Raw genomic sequence first — 15,313 nt, forward strand, 5'->3', positions numbered from 1 at the left:
CAGCCCCAAAGCTCAAATGGCATTTGTGTTTTTAAAACACTTTCAGACATACCAGGTCTTCTAGTGCAGCCACCAGAGAGCCATGCCTCATTCATTATTAGTTCACTTTCTAGGGAAGAAATGGAGACTCATTGTCTGAATCTCTTTCCTGAGATAAAAAGAGACCATGGAGACAGAGCTGGGATTCCATCTTGAAGCTAAAGATGCTCAATTAATAAAGTATTAAATTGAATTGTTATCAGTGATGCTATTGGACAGTTATTTACATTTAGATGTTATGTTTGTGTTTTTTTGCTTAGATGGTAAGAGTGTCAGTTAAGAGAATTAAGATCATGATTAATACATACGAACTGGAATTTAAGTGCTAATTTCTATTTTACTGCTCCAATATACTGACTTATACAGTTACACTTTTGATGTGAAGTTATTTTAAGTCCCAAAAGAAAACATAGCAGCCAAAAATCAACACATTGCGAAATGTTCTTTGCCTACTAAAATTATGGGAAAAAAGTTTTAATTTCTATTTTAAAATTATGGTTTTAGCTTAAGAAAACAATCTGCTTAATAACATACAGCAAAAAAGTACAATAACTATCAAGCCATACTTTGCCTCCAAAAAGATAATGCTAAAAGGTGACACATTAAAAAGTAAATGAACTACCGTGGAGCGGCTAGGCCTGTGAGCCACGGCCGCTGAGCCTGTGCGTCCAGAGCCTGTGCTCCGCAACAGGAGAGGCCACAGCAGTGAGAGGCCTGCGTACCTCAAAAAAAAAAAAAAAAAAAAAAAGTAAATGAACTAGTTAATTAAAAAGATAAACAGAAGTGTATATGGATATAAATAACAGCTGGTATCTGTAACTTACCCAACTTGGTCCCTGAAATAATTCAATGAAATAGGCATTATTATGCCTATATTTCGGATATGAAAACTGAAGCTTAGAGAGTTTAAATAATCAGACCAGCATGACACAGGTAGAAAGTACTTTAGCAAGAACTGAGCCCAGATGGGTATAATTCTAACATTTAATCCTAAGTACTAAATTAACTTCTTATATACCTAGTAGCTAGGTCAATTATTAGGAAACACATATTCCTAATTGCTGGGATATTTTTCATATTTAACTCAGTCCTAAATTTCTAGTTTTAGGATTTAGATGAGTTTCTTAATGTCACCAGGTAAGTGACATTTTAAAACCAACCCTGGTAACTGTTAGGTTTTGTTTCATTTGCTTTGCTATTAAAAGCAGGACAGGAATGCTGTCCATAATCTATTGATTACCTTCTCCAGGAGCTGACTGTTATCACTCACAGTGGAATAAAACCTGATGAATGTCTGTGTAAACTGATTAGCCCTGGATGAATCAATAGAGTAACTTCTAAGGCAAACATCTCTGCATTCCATTGTCAACTGTGACAAATTTTGTCTGAGTCCTTTATGGATGCTTCAAAAGACAGTAGCACTAGTGAATTTCTCTTAAACTTTTAAATGGCACTGACAGAAAGGAAATATCTTCTGTGTATGCCTGACTTTGTTTTCCTTCCCTCTTATTAGTTAACCCTAAAAGTACAAATATAAACAAATGTAATCCTCAATGCTGCATCTGAACCAGGAGAAATCTGGAATTAATTGCCAAGTATTTTGGTTCCTGTTGCAGCTGTTACAAGTGTTTGATTTGGCCAGGGAAGAGAAAAGACACTGCATACCAATTTCGTGAGCCACGGTGAAGGCTGCATGGAGACCATCATCTTCAATCACAGCACAGCTGCGTTCAGGAGAACATATGGTCCCAACGTCTGCCATTCCCAGGGTGTCACATGAGTGATGCCCACATAAATCCTGCCCGGGAGAAAGAAAGAAATCATTAAAATCAATTTACATCCAGAAGGAGCCACCTTGTAGAGCCACTTGCTCACTCCAAATGTCAACACTGGGATATGTTTATGGTATCACCTGCTCAGCTCTGGAAACCTTCCAAAGACAAACTAATAGCATTGACTCTTCTAAGCTTCTCTGGGTCCCAGAAGCACAGAAGGGACTCAATTACGTTTTAAAAGATGTCATAAGATTGTGGCTTGTCCATTACAATAGCAGTCGCAGCCTTAACAAAGCTGTACTGTGTATATGCAGGCACATATGCCATGGATCACTTTCACATACAGTCACGCTTAGGAAAGCCTTAATATTCTGACCTAAATTCCTGCTAAATTTATCAGAAGCCAAGTCTAATAATTTGTTTTCCACCACAGGGGCAAATTGCAATCACCTATTTATGGCAGAATATAAATTTCCCAGTAATTTGGGTAAGAAACTAAATTTTAATCTATAAGGGTAATTCCTCAAAAGATCATCTCTTAATTGCCAAATTGAGTTGTAATTTCATAGGTTGTGTCTTCAGAAATGTATACACTCTTTCCCACAGTGTTTAATGTAGTGTTTTTCAACCTGATCAATTCTCAGAAAATATACGTAATATACTGTATTTATATAAATGAGCCTACCTGTTCTCCTGGAGAGAAATTGCATAGCTTTTAAGAGATTCTCAAAGGGGAACATGATCACACCTCGCTAATGGTTAATATGATCAAATTAGACAAAAGAGACATCAACAAGACAATTTTAAATTACGAAGCATATAAAGAAAATATAAGCCAAATTTTTTGACATGATAGATTTGTAATGATAAGCTTTCCATTAAGTGCTATTTGAGTATTAATGGACATTAGACTTTCTTGTATTTGACTCCTGTTTTCAATGAAAATTAATTGACAGTATATATATTTCTATCCAAAGCAAAAGCCATAAGTGAATAACTGCAGAAGAATTTTAAAAAAATATGAATTACTGTGAAAAATGACTATTTACTAGTTGAAATACGTGTTCTCTCTGTTGCAGTTATTATCTTTGTATCTCCAACTACCACAATGCCTGACTTATAATAGGAACTCAACAAACATTTGCTTAATTGAGGTGAATTCTGACATATAGTCAGATGCAATGTAGACCTCACATAATTTTATTTTTTATTTTTTTTTTGATGACATGGAGCTAATATTTTTATTCTCCCAGGACCAAGAGAAAAGATGGTTATCCTATACAGATTTTTGCCTTACTGAACATTGTCACATACCTTTAATATGCTGTATGCTAGCAAGACCTCAACAGACTGCAGGAAGCCAGCACGAGATATTACTACTACATAACTAATGCCGCCTAGTCAATGTCAACATACTCTGCTAACTTTTCTCTGCATAAAAAGCTGCATAAAAGTCCAGTTAAGGTGAATAATATTTAAAAGGTATACCCTACGATCTCCCTAGTACATTTTCAGGTCCTTATTGTGTTCTGTATATTATGTGATCCCAGCTGTGACGAATTGCACTGTGGCCGCCATATTATTATAGCTGCAGACAGTAGAAATCTCAGCCAAGTAGCCTTGGTGAATCCAGTCACCAAACCAACAATAGCCTCCCAATGTCTCCTGGGTATCCTCATATGTCATCCATGGGATCTCAAATTACAGCTGTTGAGAACAAATTAGTAGTTTTTAAAATTGAAATTGGAACACACTTTTGCATAACAATCAGTCTTTGAGATAATTATATAGTACAATACATGTTTTAATCCATTTTTCCCCCAGTCATTTTAGTAGCTTTAAGACCAAGGCCCAGGTCATGGTTTAAGTGAACTACTGGACACTGTGGGTTATTTCTGCACATGCATATTTTTTTAAACCGTGTTTTATGTTTATCTTCACAATTTGGGGTTCAAATAACAAAACCGAAGAATTGTTTCCCCTTCTTACTCCTTACTTCATTAATAAGCTCGGATGAACAGCCACAGCTAATGGAAATGGCCCTCTTGTTCTGAATAGAGTTTAATGTGGATTCTTAATCTCTCTCTGTTTACTGCTAATCAATTGCTCATTAGAGCCCATCAAACCTCCTTGTCATCCTTGAATTGCATTAAATGCATTTGGCCCTTTGCCATGGAAATTTGTACATGTGACAAAATAATGAACAGAAGCAGTTATTTTTTTAATCACACTGATTAAACCCTTGACTGCATAGCCACAGACTATATTTCTGTAACTGTAATTATGTAAACTGGCAACCTTTCCACTTCACTCATGCAATTTCAAACCGTGGCAACTCAGTTATGGTTTCTTCCTCAAGTTATACAACGAATGCCTGTATTTCTTTGGGAGGCAATGTTCACTCAATTGCATTAAAACTCAACTTGTGCATCAAATTATTAAGAATACAGCACATCACATTCATGTCTATTTTCTGATGGTGATTTATAACAACATTTACAGGTGCAAACCTTATTTGAAATTTATAGAAAAAAATTTTTTTTAATTCAGAGAAAGAGTAAAGACACCATTGGGGCAATAGCATTTATCTATCTGTCTGTCTGTCTCTCCGTCTGTCAACCCATCCATCTATCTTCCAAATCTGGAAGCAGGGGATACTAAAGAAATGTAAATCACATACAGTAGCCACATAAGAGGCAAACAAAATAAAAGTGCTCTCAAGAATTCTTCTGCTTAGTAAGTGTAAATCTGAAGAGAAGTTATATCTGCTATGTTAAAGATGGTTCTTTTTATGCAGGATTGATATCTTATCATGATATTGATATCGTGTAGACAACAATGCAATGGAAGATTTAATAAAATGTAAGGGTTGCAAGAGCATGCAGAGATTTAACTGGTGGGTTTGTGGTGTGGTCCTGGCCAGAAGCCAGGACTGGGACATTGTACCTAAAATAGAGCCGAGATAGTCAGCAAGCCCAACGAAGACTTGACAAGGTGGTCACTGACATGGTGACTAAGGGTGGTCATTTAGAGGATCATGAATATGGCCGTATCTGTGACTTATCGTGAAGTTTAGGAGGACTCACAATACATCAGACCTATTCTTGTGGATGGAGTGGGGTCGGGGAGGGAGCCAGCGAAGTCTGCTACCTTGAGAAGCAGGTGCCCAGAAGCTAATACAACTTGGAAAATCCCAGTGGTCGGTACTGGGTGGGGAAAATGAACTAAGCCGATGTGAGTGTGCAAAGTGGAAGGCATAACAGGAGACGCAGGATTTCTAGTCTTGATGTGAGATTGGTCTCTCAGGTAGCATAAATGTGCTGAGGGAAGGAAGGAAACGTGAAGGCTGATAAGAGCAGATATCATCACAGCTGTGGTAACGGCAGCCAAAATGAAGGCAGGGTACCTTGTATGGGGGAATCTGGAGTTAAATAGCAGCATCTTCTATTTCTGCAGATATTACCCCCTGGTAAGGACAAGCTCAGAGCTCAAGGGAAGGGCAGAGAAGAGGGTTTAACTAGTCTCAGGTATCTACCTATCTGTCTACCAGATTCCTAGTGAAGAGGGATTTAGGGCTACCTAAACAGCAGCCCCCAATAGCAGAGATCTTGATTTGGACCTCAGCAGAAACTACATTAATAGGGTCTGTTAGGCCAACCATGACAATGACCCATGTTCTGCAGTCTCTGTCCATGCTTCTGGATACAACTAGGTAACACAAAAAAACATGGAGCTCTGCTGGATTAGGGACCAAGGGATCCAGGTACACTTATTCCTAAAACAATTATTGTGTGTCCACAACCTGCCAGACACTGTGTGAAGTGCTGACAGTGTGGTGAATAAATACAATAAGATCTGACCCTGACCCTTAAGAAACGTCATGATCTAGTGAGCAAAACAAGACATGTCAAGAAGGAAGCAGATTGAACAGGTTGCTGAGGGAGTTCAGAAGAGGAATTGCCAAGCTCTCCTTGGGGGAATCAATAAAGGTGTTTCAAAGGAGCTCACTGGATCTTGAGGGATGAAAAGGAGTCTGACAGTGTTAGAGGAAGGGTATTCAAAAAAGGAAAGACTCGTGAATATATCAGGGGTGGGAAAAGGCAGAGTCTGTTTTGGAAATGACAACACGTTTCTTGTGGCTGGAGTACAGGATAGACCTGGTGGAGGATGAACAGGGGAAGCTGGAAAGGTAGCCTGGGCCCGGAGTTCCAAGATAGGGAACTTATCCTGGTAAATATGAGATAAGAAGAAGAGAAAGGAAAGATGGAGCACATTGGAGATTGAGGGGAATAGATGCTCAGAAGAGTCGTCGTTCTGGAGAATGGAGATGGAAGCTGATTAGAGATAGTGATGCTTTAAATTCAACTCTATTAATTAGATTCATTGCGTGAATTATTTATATGCTTTGAGACTACTTTCCTTCATCAATAGCATTAGGAACTTGGACCAGGTGGTTTATGGGTTTGTTCCAGCTACACACATGTTGAGATTAAGGGAAAACACTTCAATTAATAGATGGAGAAATTAAAGCTCTGGGGTCATTAGTGTCCAAAATCAGAAGCTTGAGACTGGTGGAGCTGCAATTCAAACCTATATCTAAACACTCCAATTCCTGAACTTACTTCACCAAGGTGCAGTTAAATCATCACCTGTGTTTCCCCCGACATTACTCTTATCTTTCACATTCATAATCTCTACTTGGTCAAGCAAATTCCTTGGTTGTAACAAATAACACAGTCTTTCTCTCTGTGGTATATCTGGTGAAACTCAATAATCTAGAGGCACAGAAAAATACAAAATGCACTGAGAAAGGAATTCCAGAAAGCAAGAAACTGGAAGTGATGGATAAGAAACCTGGTGACATCATTAACTTGCCTGTCTCTCACCTGTCACATCAGATCAGTCACTGTAAGTCACTGACTCCATCTACCAAATGCCTCACGTAGATGTCCTCTCTTTCTTGTTCCTTCCATTGTTCCCTCCTGCCTGGACTATCACCTAAGGCTTCTAAATGGTCCTTTCGTCTCCTGTGACTTCCCTACCTATATGCTGCAGTCAATTACATTTTAGAACCCAGATCTTATAGGATTCCTCCATTCCTGCAAAACTTAAAAGGCATGCCAACCTCAGCCTGGCATTTAAAACCTTGCACAATGCAACCCAGGCTTCCTTGCCAGCTTTAACTGCACCTTTATGATCCATTTTGTCCACTATTTCCTGCATATCTCCCCAACTTTTTTTGCCCAAACTTTAGCCCCAATATTCCTCCTGCTAGAAGGGATTAATTTACTCAAATCCACTTCTTTTTAACACTTATTGACTCGACCCCTGCCTCTCTATTTCTAATGCCACTGCTTTAGTTTAGACCATCTTGAGTCTCTCCTTGAAAATTACCAAAATAGTCTGTAAAGGCTCCCGCAGGCTCTAGCCCAACTACTTAGGCCAGAAGGCTCATTCAAGAACACCCCTCTGATCACTGCCTCTTTCCTTCTGATGCTTTTTCTGTAGACTCCCACTGAATTTAATTTACAATTTAAACTCTTTATGCTACCGACTGAATCGTGTTCCCTGCCACTGTCTAAATTCATGTATTGAAGCCTTAATACCCAACGTGACTATATTTGGAGATTGGGTCTATCAGGAGGTAATTAAGGTAAAATTAAATCATAAGGATGGGGCCCTGATCTAATAGGATCAGTGTCCTTTTAAGAAGAGATGCCAGAAAACTCTCTCTTACCCCTGTCCCCTCAAACACACCATGTAAGCACAAAGTGAGAAGGTAACAGTCTACAAGCCAGGAAGAGAGTTCTCACCAGAAAGCAAATAGGCTGAAACCTAGATCTTGAACTTCCCAGCCTCCAGAATTGAGAAAGTAAGTTTCTGTTGTCTACAGAGTTTTGCGATGGTAGCCCAAGAAGACTAATACACATGGAATAGAAGTTCTTCTATAAGCTGGTTGTTATCATCTTCTCTAGACTAATCTATCGCCTTTCCGCTCTCATACCATCTGTCTTATCATACCTAAACCCTTATATTTCCCAGAATTACCATGCTGCCTCTGGGCCACTGCACTATTAGTTTGGTGTGTCTGCAATGCTTATTTCCTCCTTATAGATCTGGTTAATTCTCCTCTTTCTTCCAAATTGAACTCAAATGGGTTAGGCTACCTTCTAATGTACTTCCATGACATTTAATGACCACATTTATTACAAAAGTCATCACACTGTATAACAATTATTCATTTCCTTGTCTGTTTCCTAGAATAGGTTCTTCGGAATGGGGCTACTTTTCAAATCTCTTCATCCCTCTTTGCCTATTAGAAACATATTGAATGTTTGAATAAATTTGCTGTAATATTTTTATTTTAGAGACCACTAGACAGGACGAACTTCCCTCTCAGCCACCTGTCAGCTGTTACTCTGAGAAGTTTATCTCTGTTTCTCTTTGTATGAATGTCCTTATCTGTCAACTTATGATAATGTCACTATGGTTGTAGACCGTTGAAAGGATTAATTATAAAATGGTTTATGACTATGGATAGCATCTTATGAAATGCTCAATAAAAGGTGGTTGAATCCAAATCAAATCTGTCCATCCTTCGAGGACCAATTCAATTCTACATTTACAATGAAGCCTGTATAAAGATACAGAGGCAGAATTGATTCTTCCTTCCTTTTTCCTTTCTAAGCCTTTGTTTATAGCTTAGTTACAGCATTTATTAGAGTTTTCCTAACATTAGCTGATTTATGCATATATCTGCTTCCTCTCCCCTTGTGATAAGCTGGGCTGGGCAGGGATCAGGTATTTTCCATCTCGCTGCTTTCAGCTCCCTAAATGAGTGTCTCACACTTAGGAGATGCCCAGAGGCAGGTGCTGAAAGTGAGGAAGACAATATGTCCTGTGTGCTGTGGTTTACTGTCTCTCATATAATAGACTTCAGATTTTACGTAATATTCTTCACAATTAATTTAGATATAATTTACTTACAACATTGTATTAGTTTCAGGTGTAAAACATAATGATTCAATATATGTATATATCGCAACCTGATCACCACAGTAAGTCTAGTTAACATCCATCACACACATAGTTACAATTTTTTTTCTGGTGATGCAAACTTTTAAGACCTACTCTCAGCAATTTTCAATTCACAATTTTTTATTATTATTATTATTATTTTTTTTTTTGTGGTACACGGGCCTCTCACTGCTGTGTCCTCTCCCGTTGCGGAGCACAGGTTCCAGACGTGCAGGCCCAGCGGCCATGGCTCACGGGCTCAGCCTCTCAGCGGCATATGGGATCTTCCCGGACCGGGGCACGATCCCGTGTCCCGTGCATCGGCAGGTGGATCCTCAACCACTGTGCCACCAGGGAAGCCCCACTATTTATTTTTAAAATGTCAACTTGAGCTGCTGAATCTGCTCCCAGTCTTCCCATTTCTTAGACATTTAGCCTTCTATTGGTTAGAATTGACCTATCAGCTATGATTCCTTGATAAGGGCTTGCTTTTGAATTTAAATGGGATTTGAACTCAAATATGTGATTGAAATAGTCGATCCAGTCTACAAGCAAATAAGAAAAAGCAGCACATCCGTTTCCTTCTTCCAAGCTTCCAGTCTTCCTCTAGGGACCCCTATTGTCATAACCTTGCAAGGAGCCAGCTGTTAATTCTGGGTGGAGTCCCCACCACAGCATTATAAGGCAGAATGCAGATTAGGAGTTTGGGATTGACATGTACACACTGCTATATTTAAAATACATAACCAGTAGGGGCCTACTGTATAGCACAGGGAACTCTGTTCAGTACTCTGTAATGGCCTAAATGGGAAAAGAATTTGAAAAACAATAGATACATGTATACGTATAACTGAATCACTTTGCTATACACCTGAAACTAACACAACATTGTTAATCAACTATACTCCAATATAAAATAAAAAAAAAAAGGCAGAATATAGAAGTGAGGTGTTAGCTGACACACAATTGCCTGTTAACTGGCACACTGATGATTAATGAAAATGAATGAACCTTTTCTATTATATAGTCTCGTAGCTGGTTCAGTTTCAATCCAATGCTTTCAAGCCATGAAAAAGTAAAGCTTTCATTAAGCTTTGTTGTGCAGGGGTGAGGGAATGTTAAACAGATGAGGTCGGGCATGTTCAGGGTGGTATGGTCATAGACAGGGAACCTTAAACAATTTCCCACTTTTTTTCTCAAGCAGGTAGGTGTTTTGTTTCTAAAGGAGAGTGCATCATCTCCAAAATGGATTTAGGAGTGTGCCTTTAAGGAAACTATCTTAAAAGAAAAGAGGAAGCCAGGAACCAGAAAAGGATTCTGGAAAGCAAACATAAATCCTGGGGAGATCAGATTTCTACTGTTTGATGGTAGAAGTGATATGAATTCCAGCGTAAGTGCCACTCTGGAATGAAAAAGGCTCCTCTTGCAAAAAAGTGACTGGTGCTATATTTCCCTAATTAGGACAGCGCCTTGTGCTGGGGTACAGTCCTGACAGTGAAGCCTGTTAGTTTGACAAATGAATTACTAGCAGTATTCTGCTGATTCCTAGACATAACGCTCAAGGTGCCCTCGGCTAGTCAACATGGGTGGAAAACATATCCTCACACATTTGCTTCATGCCTGAAAAGCAAGCAGTTTAGGAGAAGACATCTGGATACAGAATTTGAACAGTGCTCAGAGCCCATCAAAACATGGATTTCATGGCTTGGCGTCTGGCTGCTAAGCAACGTTCCTCTTACATTCAAAACAGAGATGTAAAAGTAGATCCTGGTGCCAACTCCGGGTATTTGTCATTGAAAAAAAAATAGCCATGAAAGTTTTTCTTTAGGTCCCAGATATCTGATTTCCATGAAACTGAAGGTCTCAGATCATTTCTCCTCTAGCTCTCTTGGTTTCCACATTCTGAAGTATTATATTTTAAAGTACTCTCAAATGAATGCTACATGAGTCTTGTAATATTTTCCTCAGCCCCCTAATTAATTGTGCTTTTAAAATTAGGTGCATACATTCATAATAATATGCTCTTCAAATATTTGGTTCTCATCAAGTTAGATGTATATACCAGAGGGCCAACCACAAACTAAATGAGATTTACTTTACTAAAAGTATGCTTCTGCTTGGTGAGGAGGCCAGGGAGGGCCCATGTAAAATATTTTCCATGTGTAGACTAGTTTGAAAAATGAATGTTCTTATAATACTTATTAAAATTAAGATAGATGTTAACTTATTTCCCCCTTGCTTTATCTATTTAAAGGAACTGATATATTTCAAAGCTTGGAAAATAGGAATCGTTAACTACCCAAACAAAAAACAAATCCAGAAAAAGCAACAGACAGATCATTTTGAATCACTGACTAGTTTTCCTTTTTTTTCTAAGAAGCAATTAGGAAAATTATGGGGCAGGAAATAGGGAGTATTGGAGTCTTCTATTAATGTTTATGGAATGTGCATTTTTATTCCAAAATGAAAGTGAACCATGAAAATGTTCAAAGTGAACACTTTGCCGTAGTAGGCCTACAAAAGTATTTTTTCTTCAGTCTTTAGAGAACTTCCTTCCATAAACTCTCTGAAGCCTCCTTCTTGGCAGCCCCTAGTGATGTAGCAAAGCAAGAAATCCAGACATGGAAAGTTGTGAACCAAAAAAAGAAAGAAAGAAAAAAAAAAGACGTGGAAACCAAATAAAAAAGGGATAGTTTTACAGGAGAACTTCACTTCATATGGAAGGCTACACAAATGAATGTTCTTCCGTTTTAAAGATTAATGTTGTGCAGAAAAATCAAAGGATGGTTTCCAGGAGATCACTTCATGAAGAGAAAGGTTTTCCATTGTGCAAAGCACTGTGCATTGCCCACTTCTCCCTAAACTGCTGCCCTCCAGCATCTTTATTTACACGTGGTTTACATCTGTGTCCACCCTGTGAACCACAAGTGTTTCTCCACTCCAAATTTATCAACACTTTTCCTTCATACCAGAGGTGCCGTAGTAAAAATAGGAGAATTAGGTGGTGGAGCTATGTGATTCTGAAACCTCCTGCAAGCCATCATTGAATTTCCTGTCCTAGTTCTGGTTGCTCCCTTTGCACCATGATTTTGCATAATATTTCAAAGCTTCTAATCCTTCTCTCTATCCTGGATGGATCTCAAACACTTAAAGAATGAGTTTTCAAAGTCCATTCTTACCAGGCATGTGAAAGCATGACTCAAAACCGCCAATCAGAGTACAGCTGTGAAAACTGAGGCTCAAAGCTCTGAGCAAAACAAGCTCAAAACCAGTCCAGACTCTGTATCTGAATGTCACACTTTTGTGGCGGTCTACATAGATATTGTGTTCCTCCCAGAACCTCTGGGCCTATAAAGATCAGTATTTTTTCCCTTCCTGTAACCCCCTTCCTTAAAAGAGGGAAATCCTGGGAAAACATTGATTCATGTCTTGACTCTTTGCCCAGATCTTTCCACACTGGGGCTTCAGAAACATTCATCCAAAACCCAAACATGCAAGCTGGATGTGACCCTTGACTGGCAGCTGTGGAGGACGGAGCAGTTCTTGCCATGCATTGGAGGACTAGGCAAAGGAGTTGCTAAGGAACCTCACAAGATTGGGTTTCTATATCCTCCTGGCCATCCCCAATCCCTTCCATCCAAGGAAGTAAGATTCCACCAAGCTGGGTATGTAAGAACTCCATTAGGAAGCCAGACTGGAAAACAAGTCCTTCCTTTGGAAAGCCTTCTCTTGACTTATGTCTTGAAAGGGGTTCAAGTAAGAAGGTATGGACGTTTACAAAGGAAGATGGTGGGTAAAAGTGACTACAGTGAATGAATCATCAGCCCTTGCCATTAGGTTAGACAAAGTTATATCTTTGGGTTCATTGGAAAGTAGATGATCCCTGATTCCTAAGACAAACTTGCTTTCCCCCTTTTCTCATTTAACGACGCACATTCCCCCAAGCACTCTAGCTCCATTTTACCATATTTACGCATCTATGACTGCGTATCTCAGACTGGAGACATCCTGCCTGTTGGACTGATTGTGTGAGCAGGTCTTGGTCATTTAAGGCTTGAATTGCTCCGGCTCTATCCCGAATACGGGAGCAGATCTGGAGGCTGGCTGGGTTTCCTGCAAGAAGCAGGGAAGCAAACCCATGGGGGCAGGCAGTTTGTGGGAGAAACAAGGCTGTCAACAAGGCTGTCCTGTTGACCTACCTCCGTACTCCGGGGCTTGAACCACTCCCCCAGGCGGAACCTACCTCCCGAGTAAACAGGATGGCCGCGTCGTAGTGTTCCTCATGGTCAGCCCCCAGCTGGTTGTGCTGGTGCTGCCATTTGCAAAAGTTCTTGAGTGTGGCGGCCGCGTTTTTGCTCACTTCCAGGCTCTTGTCTTTGTCACCCAGCACCACCACCTTCACCACGACCAGGCGGATGTGGTTCTCGATGCTGGCGTGACTGTACAGCTTGTTGGCGATGGAGGCCAGGGTCAGGAGGTAATGCTGCAGGCCCTGGCCATACATCCGCGCCATGGACGCGTCGGCCACCAGGAGCAGCTCCACCTGGCGGGCCCGGGAGACGGAGCGGCGCCGCCGCCGCCGCCACCACGTCTGTGGTCTCTGACTCCCATCGGACGAGGGAGTTGACTGGTCCGGGAGCTGCGGGGCCAGCGCCCAGCGTCGGTCCGGGCTGCTGTGCGCCGGGGGGCGCTCACGGGGCCCTGGCGGGGACGTGGGGGTCTCGCAGCTGGTGCGAGGCGGCAGGGCCTCAAAGCTGAAGCCCTCGCGGGTGTAGACGTGCAGGATCCGCGCGGACCCGTCCCCGTACACGCGCCCGGCCTCCGCCTCCGCCCAGGGCGCGCGCAGCAGCGGCTTCAGGGTGTAGCGCGCGTGCTTGACCGCGAAGAAGCCGTCGAGACCACCGCAGAGGTCAAAGACAGCCAGAGAGCGGGGGCTGCCGTCCACCGTGCCCCGGTAGAAGCAGTGGCCCCGGTGGCGTCGGGTCGCGTTCGGCCCGCCTCCTGCGGGCACAAAGCCAGCGGCGCCCACCGAACCATCCCGCTCTAGGTCCAGGAGGAACCTCCGGCCGCCCGCGTAGATCAGGTAGCCCACCTTGCCGCCGCCCGAGTAGAGCTGGTCGATGTTCTGCACAAGCCCGCGGCTCGTGCGCTGCGGCGCCAGGGAGTGAGGGTGGCCGGGAGGCTCGGCCGGCTCCTGCGCCTCCTCCCCCTGCCGCCGGCTGGGCTGGGCGGCCGCCGCAGCAGCCCGAGGCTGCCCGGCTTTATCCTGGGCAGGTGCCGCGGCGGGGCCGGCCGCGACCGGAGGCAGGCGGAGCGCGCACAGCAGCAGGGACGCCCACCCAAGCAGCATAGTGCGCTGCCCGCGGGGAGGGGCTGCGCGACGGGGACTTTATGGGTGTTTGTTATTCGCTCTGGAAGTTACCGGGGCGGGAGGTGGGGACACACAGACACTTGCTTGCAAGGTTGAGTCAAGTGTCGGAGGGAGGGGGACCCGGCAGCAGCGCCAGCCTGTCCCGGCCGCGATGCCAGCGTGCGAACTTTTCTTTGTTGGTTTGGAAAATGTTTGGATTCGTGCTCCCGAAAGAGGATAAAAAAAAGAATAAAAGAAAAAAATAAAGAAAAGAAAAAGAAGCCGGGTTGTGGAGAAAAGGGGAAAAACCCCAATCCAACCCCAGCCAGGATTGGAGCACCGAGAAAAGTAAGGAAGGTGCCGCGCACCAGGCGGGCAACTGATGCGTGCTGCCTCCAGCCCCCTTGCTGCTCGGGACCCGCCGGCAGCAGGGGTTCCAAGCTCCGGAGCCCGCTTCCTTTCTTATTTTGTGGGTTTCCTTGACTCTACTGGAACCGGGAGGAAGGGAAGAAAGAGAAGAAAAAAAGCCATAAAAATTAAAACAGAAATGCAAGGGGCGGCCTGCGGCGAGCCAGCGAAGCTGCGCGTCGGTGTCCCTTCTGATGCAGTGTCTTCCTGCCCGCCGTCATCCCCAGTCGGCCGCTGCGAGCGCGGAGAGCAGCGCGAGCGCTGTGAAGATGCGAGGAGGTGGAACAATGAATTTATAGCGGCATGCCATCCTGCAATGGCAATTTCAACAATTCGTCACTGCAAGCTGCCTCTTAAAGGGAGAGCTTCCCCCACCACTCCCACCCTTCCTGGTCCGCGCCTAATCAGATGGGGGAGGGCGGGCCTGGGGGGTGATCGAGGAAAGGGCAACAGCGGAGGAGGAAGGGACCCGGTGAGGTGGAAGGAGGGTGGGGGAGGGAGCAAGGGCGAGGGGGAGAAAAGTATTTGAGTAAGAAAAACAGAAGATTTCTTTGGCCTCATTTAAAGCCACAGCGGCTGGGGTTTGTCTGATATTTCACAACCAATCGGGGTTGGCTAACCTCGGCTTACCTCATCTCCTGACGGGGTGTTTTGGTATGTTTTTAAAGTTACTGAGACGTTTCAAGTCTCTCTCTGCCCCCTTTTCTCCTGCTTTTCTTTCCCT

At 42.8% G+C, this 15,313-nt stretch overlaps 1 protein-coding gene across 1 annotated transcript in view; it reads right to left on the reverse strand.

Annotated features, from left to right (window-relative positions):
• Positions 1–14,181, reverse strand: part of ADAMTS5 (ADAM metallopeptidase with thrombospondin type 1 motif 5) — a 43,323-nt gene extending 29,142 nt beyond the window's left edge. Inside the window, exons 1-2 of the mRNA XM_065876682.1 lie at positions 13,075–14,181; positions 1,705–1,837 (exon numbers count right to left, since the gene is read on the reverse strand). Of these exons, the coding sequence (XP_065732754.1) occupies positions 1,705–1,837; positions 13,075–14,181 (1,240 nt within the window). The remainder of the gene's footprint in view (positions 1–1,704; positions 1,838–13,074) is intronic.
• Positions 14,182–15,313: the final 1,132 nt, after the last annotated feature.

The sequence above is a fragment of the Phocoena phocoena genome, chromosome 4, assembly GCF_963924675.1.
Source record: "Phocoena phocoena chromosome 4, mPhoPho1.1, whole genome shotgun sequence".
In the NCBI taxonomy this organism is placed as follows: Eukaryota; Metazoa; Chordata; class Mammalia; order Artiodactyla; family Phocoenidae; genus Phocoena; species Phocoena phocoena.